The 14909-nt window shown below is 37.0% G+C and overlaps 1 protein-coding gene across 1 annotated transcript in view; it reads right to left on the reverse strand.

The window, feature by feature from the left end:
* Nucleotides 1-9384: 9384 nt before the first annotated feature.
* klf7 (Kruppel-like factor 7 (ubiquitous)) overlaps nucleotides 9385-14909 on the reverse strand; it is a 105250-nt gene continuing 99725 nt past the window's right edge. Inside the window, exon 4 of the mRNA XM_015398969.1 lies at nucleotides 9385-14424. Within this exon, the coding sequence (XP_015254455.1) occupies nucleotides 14373-14424 (52 nt within the window). The 3' untranslated portion in view covers nucleotides 9385-14372. The remainder of the gene's footprint in view (nucleotides 14425-14909) is intronic.

Below are 14909 nucleotides of genomic sequence, written 5' to 3' on the forward strand. Positions count from 1 at the left end.
ATAACGCTGTACTTTTGATAAAATGCTCAAAATAAAAATTCTCCTCACCTTGTAATTTTATGAGGGAGGAATTTTACTTTAGATTTTGCTTTCTCTATTATGTACTTCTCTTAGAAATATGGCAAGGAATGCATTAGCAGGCAACTGAATTTGTTATAGCTGATGATACATGTTGGTAAAACAATAAAAACTGAAAATTAATTGACCTCACACAATAATCATATCAAATTATACCAAACAAACAAGGTTGTAGTAAAGTTAAGATAATGCTTGGCTATAATTTAGTATTATCACAACCTAAAAAGACAAGTTGTGCTATATTAAGACAAAGGGCCTAAAATTTCAAGAAACGATTTAAAAATTGACGACTGAAGGCTCATTTTCCTGCTTCGGAAGGATTACTTTCCAAAGTGTAAAAAGAACATTTTGATCTGGATATTTGAACTCAAAAACCTTAAATGAAATATGAGCTTTCTTTATAAATACATAACAGGAGCATGGCAAAGCACTGCATCCCATTTTATTTGAGGCCAAATTTGCAAGATCAGCTGGACTCTGCAGCTTTTTCTCTGCAACCATCAAGAATTTTAGAGCTACTACTTTTCAAACAGATGTCGGGATAGTTTTCATTTTCAGTTCACAATAAGATTATGCAGACCACATTTCACAGCTGAGCTGACGAGGTCCTACTTGGAGATAAGCGCACAACATTATAGGTGGGGGGAGGACTTTCACCACGTCTCTGTTTGCCGAGCTGTTAAAGAGAGCTGATGGCTGCTGTTTCTGTTAAACCATCACCAACACGACACAGACTAATGCTGCTGAATAAGATTATAAAGAGCTCACTCAACCTCCTTCTGCCTCTTGACGAGAAGTAAATAAGTGTGCAAAACCTCCACGATGGTGCTCTAACCAGCTTTGTGAACTCTTGTTGCCAAGCCAGTGCAATCCTCTGTGCTAGCTGTGCTAATATGCCTTCCTTTTAAGTGCACTGTAAGCAAAGAAAACATTAGCCCATGTAAAAACTGCTAAGTTTGTGTTTCGGATGGGTGATTTAAATCAGAGGAATGAGTTTCGGTTCTGTTAATATAGATGAATAATGTCCTCCTTTTTTAATTAATCAATTAGCTTTTTTGTATTAGAACAAACCTACATGCTATAAACTGTATATGAGCTCTCATCATCTGCTTAATTGATCCCCAATTAACCATCATTTATTTGATTATCTCATTTAGTCGGCATGACATTGGTTTGAGTGTCAACTCACTGAATGACAAGTAAGCACTAATTAAAGACTGTGAAGCCATTTAGAGCGAGGGGGAGCTATATATATTCATGAGGTTGGATTAATTTGTAATAAAGACGTAATTTACCACCAGTATTGAGAATATGACCTGTTCTGGTGTGAAGCTGCTTGTCCCTACAGTGCGCGGCTGCTCTTGCCTTCCGGTGGGCAGAATGCGTCCATCTGCCTTAAACGGCCGGAGCGAGGGAGCCATCCGATCCCACCAAACTCATTATTACCTCTGGATGGTCACACAACGGTGATTTCAGACGTTTTTCCAGAAGGTTTTTACTCTGAGTTTTTTTTTCTGTTTTAAAGTGGAGGGGCAGAGCTTTAAAAAGAAAAAATGTCAAAGATGGCATCTGCACATCTGAACCAGATCTCTGACCAAGGACATCAGGCATTTTAAAGAACCTCCGATAGAAATCTAAAATGCTTTGCAGAGGAAAAGCAGATTATAAAGGGGACGTAAAACATCCAAAACATGCACTCAAAAAGTCTAATTGGATTTTAGGAAAGTAATGGGTTTTTCTTTTTCTGTTCAAATCCAATTTTAAATTGTTTAAGACTGTGACTGTTTAGAAAGCACACTGAGATAAACAAAGAGGAATCCCATCTCAGAGGACATTGTGCGTGTCTGATTTATTTAGACGCTTTAATTGCTGCTTGTTCAACGACTTCAGCAGCATAATGTTTAGGTACCTTTATGGGAAACTCTGATGATAAGAAAGTTATTTTGTGGAATATTAAGGTTTTTGTTAATTGAGGTTAATTAAACCAATACCACACCCAGTGCTGTGAGCCTCTTTATTGAACCCTGCTTTTTTTTTTTTTTTTTTACCTCTATGTGGCATAATTACAAAAAACAAACAATAAAAAAAGCAGTTTTAGAATTATATTTTCATTTATAAAAGGTAAGGAAGGCTTTAAAAATTTGGCCCTTCATGAAAATTAAGGTATTTACATCTTCCTATCTGGCCGACTCTTCTGCTGAGGATTGTTTAAGTTTAGCTACATCTAAGGGTTTTCATGTATCCCAAGCCTAAAGGTATTGTGGAGGATTTTTCGGCAATTTTTTATAAGACCAGCCCTCTACACTTATAAAAAAAAAACAATAGAGCGGGGACTATATAGTGGACTTCATAGCAAACTTAGTTAACTGATCGTTTGGACAGATGATCACTGCTTTTTGCTCCGTTGGTCACCTAACTTGTCCTCCACTGCGCGGTGATTGCGCCATCTTTAAATAGTAGCTGCTGTCGGGTAGCGACAGCAGGTCGCTGTGAAAGCAATTCCTACAATGCTTTGCAAGGAGAGCTCAACACGCAAAGCATTCTGGGATATATCTGCCTCTTCTGAGGTCTTCCTTTTCTTTTCTAACACTTCGTAGACACTATTTTTGTCTTACGACCCTCGGCCAACTGCAGTGAGAAAAGTGAGCTTCAAAGACTGCCCATAGCTCACCACACATACACACCTGAAAGTGCGCACGCACAGAAAAAGATAGCTAACGGGACGAGCACGCAGGACGGCCTTACTTAAACATATCACAAGAATGACTGACAATGAGGATGACCACTTATTTAGATGATCCACCCGGAAATAAAAGATTGTCCTCTATACCTTTAAGTAACAGACACCTCCAATATTGAGAAGATCATTCCAAAATAAGCTTCTTTTGTGCCATTTAGAAATGGACTTGTTGTTTTGATTTGAAGTCAGGTTGGGTTTAAGATAACAGTTTGATGTTCAGACATGTTCCTTTTGGATTTTCCTGCAGACATCATTCCTGGTTTTCTGTGTAAATAATCAGTTATCCAGATCATGAAAAACTGATTTAAATCAGATTCTAACAGGACTTTCGCACAGTTTTTATTGAAAACCTTTCCACACTTAACCAGGAGACTATGACTGAAGAAATGAAAAATACTTCTGGACACATTTTAAAGCATAATTTGCCTAATATTTAAGCCCTGGTTCCATTAATAGTTAGGATAAAAGAGAAAGGAGGAAGGCGTTTAAAAAAACAGTCATTGCCAGAAAAGGTATTTCTATTCTAAACACGTTTAGGATTTTTTAAATTCATTATTGTCTCTCCACAGGCTTAATCTGCTCTCCATCAGCCTCCATTATTCTGACTGGTCCATGAAGAGGATGACATCATCCACCAGCTTCTAGAGTGGCTTGCTTACTTCATTTAGACCTGGTTATACTAGAATTTTTATCCGGTCGTGGCTTAAAAGTATGATATGCCTTATTTGGTCAGTATACAAGCCAAATAAACATTACCTCTCTAAAGAACCTGTGGTGATTTTACAAACAAAATAGTAAATGAGTATTCATAAAAATGTGTTTTCCTAACCATTGTGAGACAGATTGTTTTTCTTTAATGTATTGGCAATAATATTGAGTTATACTTAACCAGTTTTCAGTTACAAGGCAGCATATTCCTCATAATTTCACTCCCAGTTTAACTGTAGTATACTGAACTAGTGAGATTAGGAGAAATACTTCTAGCAAAAGAAGCCTTTAACAATGTTCTTCTCTGTATTTAATTAATTCAGTACCAAAGGATCATGGTGAAAATAGATGTATTGCAGTATTATGCATGTGACTGATGAAACACAATACAAGCTGGTATTGTATTGGACTTTAAATTCATTTAGTTTGGAGACATCAGACTTTTTAAACTGCGATTAAGGTTTTAAGAGATTGATCTTCCAAACCTGCAAATCATTATAAAGCACAAACAGAAAACATCATAAAGACAGATCCTTCTGAAATCTCAGAGCTTCATTATGAAACAAAGAAAACACTGGGAGTCATAAACAGAGTCTACCATTTATTACACATATTACATTCTTAAATAAAAATGCTCCACTTAACAGTTCTTGCATAGATATCTTACAATACCAATTTAGAAAAGAATTATGAAACAGACCGGTAACAAAAATAAATTTTCTTCTTCCTTAATAAAGAACATTACCATACTAACATCATATAATACAAATCAAATTTTAAACACTTTGTACAGCAAAACATTGCAAGTTAAACTTAAAGAAATAAAAACAAATAAGATAAACTGAACAGAGGTGGTGGTGAAAGGAGACGAAGAGTAGGATGTAGGGTGAAGTTTACGATTATGATGTTGATATGAACCATATAAGAGTCAAGGAGCCCCTGTTGGTCAGCTTAAAGAAAAATTTATTTGATCCCTTAATTGATCAAAAATAAAAACCCTCATTGAAAAACAACTTGAACTGTTTCGCTCATGACTCCTATTTATTGCAAGTTTAAAATCCCTTTGTTCTTATAGCAGAAGGAATACTTTGATTAGTCTGAGAGACGATCAGCAACATCGTTTGAACTAAATGATATTTAGACAACCAGATTTTACTGTTTTTATCAGTTTATCACTTTGAAGTTTTGAGTATTTTTAAAAACCCCAAACTTATGCTAACAATATTTGAAAGATAAGTTGTATAAATGTCTATTTTTTGAGAAAAGGTTTGAAGGTCTGTCCACAGGTGACAACAGGATTAAGATCAGAACTGTTTTGGGGGATTCTTTGGTTTCCTGCATGTCATCCCTGTTTTTAGCCACAGTCTTAGACTTTAACATAATTAATAGAAAGAATAGTGAGTTTGCTGTATTTATCCCTTTGATGTGTCTTTTGTTTTGTTGTTAATTATATACTTTTGAGTATTAAACTGATCTAAATTATTGACAGATTATATAAAAAAAAGTTTCCAAATGATCGTTTCAATTATGAAGGGGAAAAAAAGGAAAAAGTTATGCCACCCATGTTTTTTGGAGGTCAAACTAACAATATTTAAGGCAAGAGGAAAATCAATTCATTACATTTATTAGTCTGAAAGATAAAAAAAAAAGCTGAAGGGCTTAGAAATGGCTTTGGGACTACAAACCACAAAATGGAGAAAACATTTCCAACAGAAATTACTGTACACTGCAAAAAAATTTAAATCTAAGTTAGTTTATTTTTCTTAAAATAAATGTATTTTGCTTGAATTAAGAAGGAAAGTGAGATACTTTGCCAATGGAATAAGACAATTTACATTTGAAATAAGAAAAAAACAACTGCACTGTCTTATTTCAAGTCCATAATATCTAATTACCTTATTTAAGGTTTAAAATACTAATCCCATTGGCAAATAATCTTATTTATCTACTCAAATTAAGGGTGAATACACAAATTTTAAGAAATCTCTACTTATTTTAAATTTTTTAGTGTAGTGGTCTAAGGTGGTCCAAGGTTCTTTGCTGCTTTAGGATCATTTCAGGGTAATTTGCTGTTTTGATTTTACTATTAGTTTGCACTCTAGCAAAACATCCAGAAGAAACAGAACCTATGCAGCAAATCCAAAGTTAGACATCCTCTGATTGAAAATCTGATTGAGGTGTTTTGACATGACATTAAAAATGCAATGCAAAATTCAGGATATTTACAGTTATGATAAATGCTTGATAACAACAGTGGCAAAACCAGTTTAAACAGACAGGCTGGTTAGGGAAGCTTTTTATCCTTTGATAATTATAATCATCGTCACAAAAAAGTGTATCTGGTGTTCAAATTGGCAGGGGGGAAAAATGCTTTCCACAGCATAGATAGAAAAAAAAAAAAAAAACTGTTTAACTTAGACATTTATAAAAGCAATTACATCCAAAAGACATTTTCGCCCATTTCAAAAAAAGAGATTGAACTGAAATTTCAAACACTGTAATATTCAGTCAAATGTGTTAGAAACGTAAGACAGACACGTTTGATACCAATTCCATTTCCATGTATTACAATGCAGAGCAACAGCCCAGGATGTAACAGAAGCAGATGCTGGGTGAGAAAACTAGAGAAAAAGCACCTACAGGGATAAAGGGTTGAATTTTGAAGGTTTGTTGTTGATTCAGAAAACCTTCTATGGTCTCACCAAAGAGCTGCAAAGCTCAAGAGGAAACTCCTCTGAGCAGCTGGATACATAAACATGCTGGGCCACAGAGGCTCTGATTGTTGAGGTTTGGGTGAAAAGAGTTGAAGGTGGGTAAAGTGAAATATACAGACAAGGTGGTTTAAATGTGTGAATCTCTTATATAAGGACACATGAAACATGGACAAACACAGAAGTTACAGAAGGAGTCACGTAGGGATGGCACAGATACCAAGAAAAATCAACCAAGTCACAGCAGGACTGTAAGTTTGGGTGGTTCAATGGACTCCCCCAGCGCAACAGCGAGGCGATTCACTGGAAGGCTAAATGGATACATCAGTCGAAACTGTTTAGACTAGACCGGCAGAAAAAGTTGGTGGCAAAGTGCATCCTGGCTGTGAATTAAATGTTAAGTGGATATTTGACAGAGTGCTCAGACTATGCTAGCAGTGCGCGCACATGTCGAGTGCAAGAGCTAAGTATGACCACGTAGTGCAATGGTTGCAAGAACTAAAGCAGATCTAGGAAAATGTCTCAGAAGGTGCTGCGTCACGACATCAATAACTGCACGCAGAGAAGTCTGCGTGTTAGATCTTAGGCTATTTACAAAAATGCTGCCAGGAGTAACAATTCTCTTTAGGACAATGTGGTGAAATGCTGTGGAACAAAAAAAGCTGTTTCTCAGAGGAATCTTTTACCTGGACCCAGAAAGGATGATTAAGGTCATTTTCTCAGAGTTTTAAACATGAGTCAAAACAGACATGAAGGTCTGATCCTAAACATCTGGTCTCTAATTATTTTGTTAGTGCATTTTACATGCTGATTAAAACCTTAAGCCAAATTGCAGTTCTTCTCAGATTAGTAACGCTGGAGGGCAATTCATGAAGCAGTTCTGTTATACAAAAATACATTTATTTTTTTTTCGAAATGCATTTGGATTTTTTCAGCTCCCCATATCATTGTGATTTTTGATCAATTTTCATCTAAAACAAATTCATAAATATTTATTAAATTTAGAAGAGATAGGTCTATCGATAAAATCCCATTATTTACTATTTTTAATACAAGATCAAATGCTTTGACATAACTTTGAAAATGTGAGTGCCAAACTTCCTGTGGAAAATCTATAATCAAGAGCTTTCAGATGACACTTTAAATCTGCTTTTATTTGAATTTTGGAATCTGAATAAATGAGAGCAAGACATAATCTTCTGGATTGGCACCAGATGTTCGTTTTATACCTCAATGTTTCCAAGTCGTTTGTATCGAAGATCTGTAAATATGTTAGGAAAAAAAATGGTATAATTTAGTGTATTAAGAGGTTGCAGACCCCTAATCTAGGAGATGTAAACTGTGACCCTATCTTAATACAGCTGAAGCTTAAAGTGACGTACCTCAATTTCTAAATAATTAATAAATAAAATTTTAAAGGGAAAAGATTAAAATATTCTGAGGAACCAATCAGCCAAGGTCTCTTTTGTCAGCACATATCATCAGAAGACATAAATTTAGTGTCACGTTTTAAATACAGTGAACAAAACAGGGGCCAGGATGAGTTCTACAGGGTCACCGGCCCCGGTTGGCCCCCCGTCCAGAGCCGACCCATGGCTGTTATTCTCTAAACACATCATATGATGAAATATCATCTAAAACTATTATATAAAGATTCTCAAATAAAACCAAAGAAAGCGAGGGTGAAAAATATTGCAAAGGTTTAACGTATTTTTTCCATTTTTACCAAATTATCATTTGGTTTGTTATGTTTGCAACGTGATAACGAGGTTAGTACAACAGAACTGCCTCAAGAATTCCCCAAGCACGGCCTTAAATGCTATTACACTTTTCCACATAACATTCCCAATACAGCAGGCCATGCATAAAGATAAACCTATTAACTTCAGATAAATAAGGTTAAAAACTTTCAGTTACAGAATACGATTTTAATAACAACGCATTCAGACCATCCTTTAGAGTAAATACCTTTAGTGTATCATCAGATAAATTATTCTCCATTGACCTTAATCGATCTGTAAAAATGGTCAGCTTTGACCACTCACATTGACATAGAATTAGATCCCACCTTAGCTCTACATTTTAGATATTTTATTTCAAAAGACTGCAGTATGCTAAATGGATACCTTGAACTAAAGTTGCTGAAGCTGCTAGCGCCGCTACACTGCCCCCCTTCTAAGACCATGAAAACCTTATCTTACATTTATAAGCAATGATTTCAACTTCCGTTTACAGCAGATTTTAAGTGTTATGGAGAGTAAGAGCATGTCTGTAATTAAGATCTACTGGGATGGTCATGTAAGGAAAATAATCCTTTCCCTTCCACCTTCCATCTGTCTTTCGTTTTCTGCATCCCTGCCTCTAGGATCTTCTTACTAAATCTACTACATTCACAGCAGTTAACTTGCAAATATGCAAATCTTTGGGCAAAACGTGTAAAGTGTGCATTCAGCATTCCTGCAGCTGACAGTGCATGGACAACTGCTGCGGACAGACAGGGAGAAGTGAGGATGGAGGGATGGAGGGAAACAAATTAGAATGGCACTTTTAATTGACAAAGATTAAACACCTGTTGGGACTTTGCAGAGAAATTCTCATTTATTTTATCTGTTATCAGAGAGATAAGGCAGAATATATTATTAATGCATTTAACACTAATATGCAAAACAATCTGTAAAAGGCTGGTGACCTGTCCAGGGTGAACCCCGCCTCGCGCCCATTGACAGCTGGAGATAGGCAGCAGCACCCCTTGCGACTCCAGCAGGGATAAATGTGACGGAAAATGGATGCATGGATGGATTGAAAACTGATTTTTTTTTTATTTAGTATTATATTTATAGTGAAAAATCGTTCTGTTTTCGTTTTTTTTTATGTGTTTGTGGTTAAAGGCTTTCTATCGGCTGCAGATCGGATCTATCCACTGGCTGTGGACAGCTGGAATCTGTGTGGCTTAAGGTTGCCCCCACTTTTTTTTTTTTCTTTTTACCCAAATATGTTTCCTGTGACCCAGAGCTATCTCATTAGCTCATCTGCAAGGAGTGCTGGGAGTTCTAATGCTAATCAGAGCTGTGCAACGGCAGCTAGCCGGCTCGAGCTTCACAGACGGCAGGCGACCCGGAGCCACACTGTGACAGGAAACCTGCTAAGTCAGGAACGCGATCAAATATAAAACCGTATCTGAAGTGACTCAGAAATCTGTCAAAGCTTGAGAAAATGTTCTATTTGTTTGTTTGCTATTTGGCAGAGCTGTAGTTTTAGCGGGACCATTAGAATATGTTTTAACTTCATAGATATTAAAATGTCTAATTAAGTCAAGCCAATTAAAGCTAAAAATATATCCCCCCCATTTTTAAAACTGTGAGGTGCATGACATGTGATAGGATTTCTCTATTTTTTTTTATTTGAAGTAGTAACCTCTGTGACATACATAAGTGGATAAAGTAAGAGCCACAACAAAATATAATAAATACATCAATATTTTTGGGGGTATAAAAAAAAGCAGAAATTCAACTCTGTTGCAAAGTTACACACTAGATAAGCAGTTGAAGCCACTGACAAATGGGTGATGTGTTCACAGTATGCATGACGGGGTAAAAAAACAAAGAAACTTAACACAAAACAGACATACACATTCAAGCCATTAAAAGTCTCACAAAAGTGCAACAATCTCCATTCGTCATGATTGTACATCCCGTAAAAAAAGCTTCGATCCACATCTCTATGCGTAACAGAAAAAAGAAACGGAAAGATTAAAAACTAAAAGATTTTGTTCTGACTAAATTGAAAACATGAGCTGCTTTTTCAGACATTCATGATAAAATATTTGCACCATCTTTCCAATCTATGTTTTGCTGCAAAAAAAACAGTCCAGTTTCTTGTGCAGCTATATGCCACTAAAATTCAAATAATGCAGTGATGTTTTTTTTTACTTGAGCTGCATTTTCATTTTTTGTCTTTTTGTTAAGGAATTAATGGCTGCATGGTCATTTTTTTATTTTTTCACCTCAAACTGGGTTAAATCAGGATTCTCTGGTTGTTGACGTCTTGTGTAAAACCACAGAACTGAAAAAAGGGTGCACTTACTTTATCTTATCTATCTAATAGACAGGAAGAGTTAGAGGAGAAAGCTGCCGTAAGATACACAGGACCGGTACGGAGGCGGCGCCCCGCTGATCTCCTCTGACCGAGGAGACTATGCCCATGGCTGAAGGGCAGTTCCATGCTGGAGGTTTTTGGTATCGATTGTTCAAAGCTGCACCATATACCCCCTCCTCTTCCTACCCTTGAGGGGGATTTTTTCACTGTTTCACCTAATGAATGCTGGCAAGGCCAACTGGCACAATGACTGGGCATGCTGGGATTTGAAATCCTCCACCAGCTTCAGGAACCTGCACCCTCACCCAACTGCATCAGCGAGCATTGGACTGTTTGCATGTGCTGCAGGGCATGTAGGTGTTGGTGGGCGGATGGAGCAGCCGTGAGAGCGTTGGCGTTGAAAGCTCGGATTGCAGGGCTTGTGTTGTTTTTCTTGCAACTACTGAGCAAAGAAAGCCTAAACTAAAGATTTGTATTTTCTCATATTCTTATGTATCTATAAAGAAATGTACATTCAGGTCAAAAAAAAAAAAAAAAAGTATAAGTGTGGCTCTGAAACCCCAGCAGGTGATCCGACAAATGCTACAGTTTTCCGACTGCAAAATTCATAATCTCATTGTTATTTATTTGGGTTTCTTAAATGCTAATTAAATGTTTCAAAAGCAGATAATTCTGCATAATTTAGGAGGAAATTTACTAAATTATGCTTTGACCACCGAGTTATGATAGAGAAACACTTGTGGATTTAACTGTGTGAAAAAAGCATACTTTAAAGGCAGACTTAACTAATAGATTGTTAAAATTTCAGGCTCTAAGTGAAAGCGCAGAGATTTTTAAGTGAGGTTCTGTTAAAAAGCTTGGGTCTCATACTCAAATCAGAGGTTGGTTTCTTGTAACTGGATGTCTCCCCTCCTCTACACACCTGAATCAAATGGCTAAAATAGCTCTCTAGCAGTACTAAAGCTTTGCTAATGAGCTCATAGCAGAGTCCGGTGAAGTGAAGCAGAAATGCTTCTGGAATTTACAGGATTCAAATCCTTAAGGATTTTAAATGAGAACCTTGTGTTAAAAGGTTCAAATGATTCTTGTATAATTTCTTTGATCGGTGAGTAGAAGCCAGAAGCATGTCCGAGAAGAAAAACGATGAGGTGGCTTAAAATATGTATTTTTACTCCTCAAAATCACTTTTATATTTGCAGTAGGTGGTTAGCTATATATTCATATTAAAATATGAAAATACTTTGTTTAGTGATTTTTGTTATACTATCTTAACTTTAAGTTACTTATTTCAGAAAATTGTAACAATCTGCATCAATGCGTCACACAGGATGATCATTGGTACCGTTTGGTCTTGGTGATTGGAGCGGGAAAGGGACGGTAAAAGTCCAATTTTATCTGTTCTCTGGGATTAATTTAGCACTCCAAGGTCTGGGCTCAGGTAATCTGAGTTTATTCTAAGCGAACAAACCAAGAGAGATAATTATTGAAGATAATTCCTTATAATCTTTGAACAAAACCTCACTTAAAATCATGCAGCAATTAACGACAGCTAAAAATTAAATTTTTAACTTATTTCAATTCTTTACAGCTACTTGATTTGTACTAAATGAAGTTTTAATGATCTTCAGATGTATCCTCAGAGAAACTAACTGGTTATAGCTTGTTTTTTTTATGTTATTCTTGATCATTTATTGGTTGAACTAGTTATTAAAACAATTGTACTGCTACGGGGGAAAATGTTAAGTTTAGTTTTGAGTTTCCGAATGAATGCTGCTAGACATTTTTTTTGTTAAATCAAACCTGCAGTTGGGATTTAAAAAAAATAATTTTATATTTCTGTTGACATTTGGGGCTGCTGTTTTAAGAGACTCTCCCATGATCAATAAGCCTTTTTACAATATTTTAAAGAAGCAGCTGTTCTATTGCTTCTGGCTATAAATCCCACCATGCAGGATTCCTTAGTAGTTCCACCTTCGTCGTTCCCCCTCCCGATAAAAAACACCGGCTGATACAGTTTGTTGCAATCAACGATGCAATCCGAGTCCTGGAGTACAATAAGTGATTAAATATGAGGCGCAAACTGTAGCGAGGGTTTCTGTGGGTGATTGTTGGAGCTGAGAACAAGCCGATTTCTCACTTCAAAGGATTTGGAATTGTTACCTCCAGCCGAGAGCTAAGATACTCTTCCACTAAACAACAGTTGCTAAATTCCTACTGTGAAAAAAGATTTGGGAACAGAACATATAATTCCACAAAGAGAGTGTGTGTGGGTGTGTGTGTATCTGTCTGTGTTCATGAGCTGCAGTCGGTGTGTGTTTGTAATAAAGCCTGCCATGCTGTGTTTTGTTTTCCAACTCTTTTCATTAGTTCAGTAATTATTTTTCCATTTCTTATTAGTCTTATCATGAGAGGAGCCAGGAGCGTAGGAACTGCAGCGTGTTTGCGTGTGTTAACCAAGTATGTGTGCTTGTTCTGTATGCAAAGTGTAAAGAGAGAAAAAGCTGTTTTTGTGTTGTATTTTTAAAAGTCTTTTATGATTTTTTTTTTTTATTGTGTTCCATTTTTCTTATTTTAGGCTGTAGAAAAAAAAGCACAGAGAACATAAAAAAGTAAGTGCAGTTAATGGATAAAAAACAGGCAAAGTAGTCGGGTCTGTTTGACCAGTTCTGTTCAGAACCAACTTGCGAATGTTGGTTGGCATCTTAAGTTCCATGTGAGTCAGCAAGGAGCAGCTCTTTAAGCCTCAGTTCTTGCCCTGCAGTGCTGCCTGGAAGATGGTTCCTCTGAGTTGGTGAAAACACACACGGATGACTTTCAGAATAAAAGAAATGACTCATGAATAGAAAAGGTTTGCCAGTTTTTAAGTCAGTCCACCCTCTTAGAACACAGGAGGTCATCCTGGGGGTTTGATTTTTAGCTGCATTGGGTTGCAGGGCAAAAAAGCGGCAGAGAAAACCTAAGATCTCTCTGCCTTTTGCTTTAATTTCAGTCCAAACACAACATACATCCTTTACTCTGAGCTGATACAGGTTTTTTTTTTCCCCATCCATTGGTTGCTCAGTCTGCAGAGTCAGTGCACATGGGGATAAAAACCTAAGAACGCTCTCCTTCGCTCCATACACATTCTGTTGAAGTCATCCCAGATTCTTAGTATTTCCTGTAAAATGTCAGTGAGCGCTGAATTTTCTCGAAGAGAAAAAAGCGCAAAAGTGTCATTCGTGTTTTTTTTTCTTTTTTTTTTTTTAATAATAAGAAGTATTATTGTTTTTTAAGTACAAAAAAAAAGGAAGAAAGTGTCGCTGCGCATTTCTGTTGGATGGCCTGCGGAGGCGGCAGGCGTCTCGGTGAAGCTGAGAGATGCAAACTCCCTCTGGAGGAGAGCCTGAGAGCTGCAGCAGCATCTGCTGACCGATTTCCCATTGGCGCTCTGAAACGCACAGAAATCCGAGCCCCATTCGGGCGTCGATTGTCAGTCTCGATCCGCATGGTGTCTCTCTCACAGACGTTGCGTTGTTGTTGTTTTCTTCACATAGATTACAGAAGCTGAGTGCGGCAGATGATATTTCCTTATGTTTCATGTAGAAAAACAGCAAGAAAAAAGTTGAGTATTGGAAAGCACTGACTAAGTGAATATTTAAGAGTTTCCCCACTGGACTATTTCCTCACCAAAATGACTCAATAATGTAAACTGTTGAATACACAGAAAAAAAAAAGAAAATAAGGCGGCGCAGTGTTTCATCAAGCAATTTAAGCATGGTTTGGCAGTGTCCAAGACCCCCAAGCTGCATGAGAGCAGTGAGGGTTCACCGGGATGATGCAATAGAAGACGGATGTGCGAAGTGTGTACTACTGCAAAATGTGAATGTGTAATATCAAAGAAAAACAACAATCTAGCTACTCCTCTTCTCCTCCATTTCCTTCTTCTCCGATGATTTCACGAAGCTTTCTGAACGGTTTGTAGCTTCTCTGTCCATCCTTCTCTCTCCTGTCACACCTCCTCCACCAGTGGTCTTCCTCCTCCAGTCCTCTCCTGTTTGACCTTAAATGTGCCTCTTCATGTGCAGAGCCAGGTGGTCCGATCGAGAGAAACACCTGCAGAATGAGGAAGAGAAAACAGCATGAGAAACTCTGCATAAAGCATAGAAATATAGCAAGAACTGGAGTAAGGACAGAGAAGAATCAACCAATGGGGATTGAGCAACAACCAATCTGACCTTTTTTAACCTAATAATACTGATTTAAATTAAATTAGAAATGTATTTAGCCCAGAAGTCTGCTGATCAATGCCGAAAGATGGTTTTTGGCTCAACCTGTGCCAAATGCCAGACCCTCTTAATACCCATTGGTAGAGCGTCATTTTAGCCAATTTTCCATTATCCAAGGCTTCATAAGCTTTCTAACAACTCTATGCATTTTACCAAACATAGTTCTGTAACTCGGATTTGTAAAGAATGCTCTCAGATCGTTGAGCCCTAAGATGTTTTGTAATATCTATTTACCTATGTTGCCTGGGTGCCTTGGATATGTTCAGTGAAAATGTTTAATAGCAAAAGGATAGAAGTGCAAATATGTTTAAC

This window comes from Cyprinodon variegatus, unplaced genomic scaffold (genome assembly GCF_000732505.1).
Source record: "Cyprinodon variegatus isolate N-32 unplaced genomic scaffold, C_variegatus-1.0 Scaffold975, whole genome shotgun sequence".
NCBI lineage: Eukaryota > Metazoa > Chordata > Actinopteri > Cyprinodontiformes > Cyprinodontidae > Cyprinodon > Cyprinodon variegatus.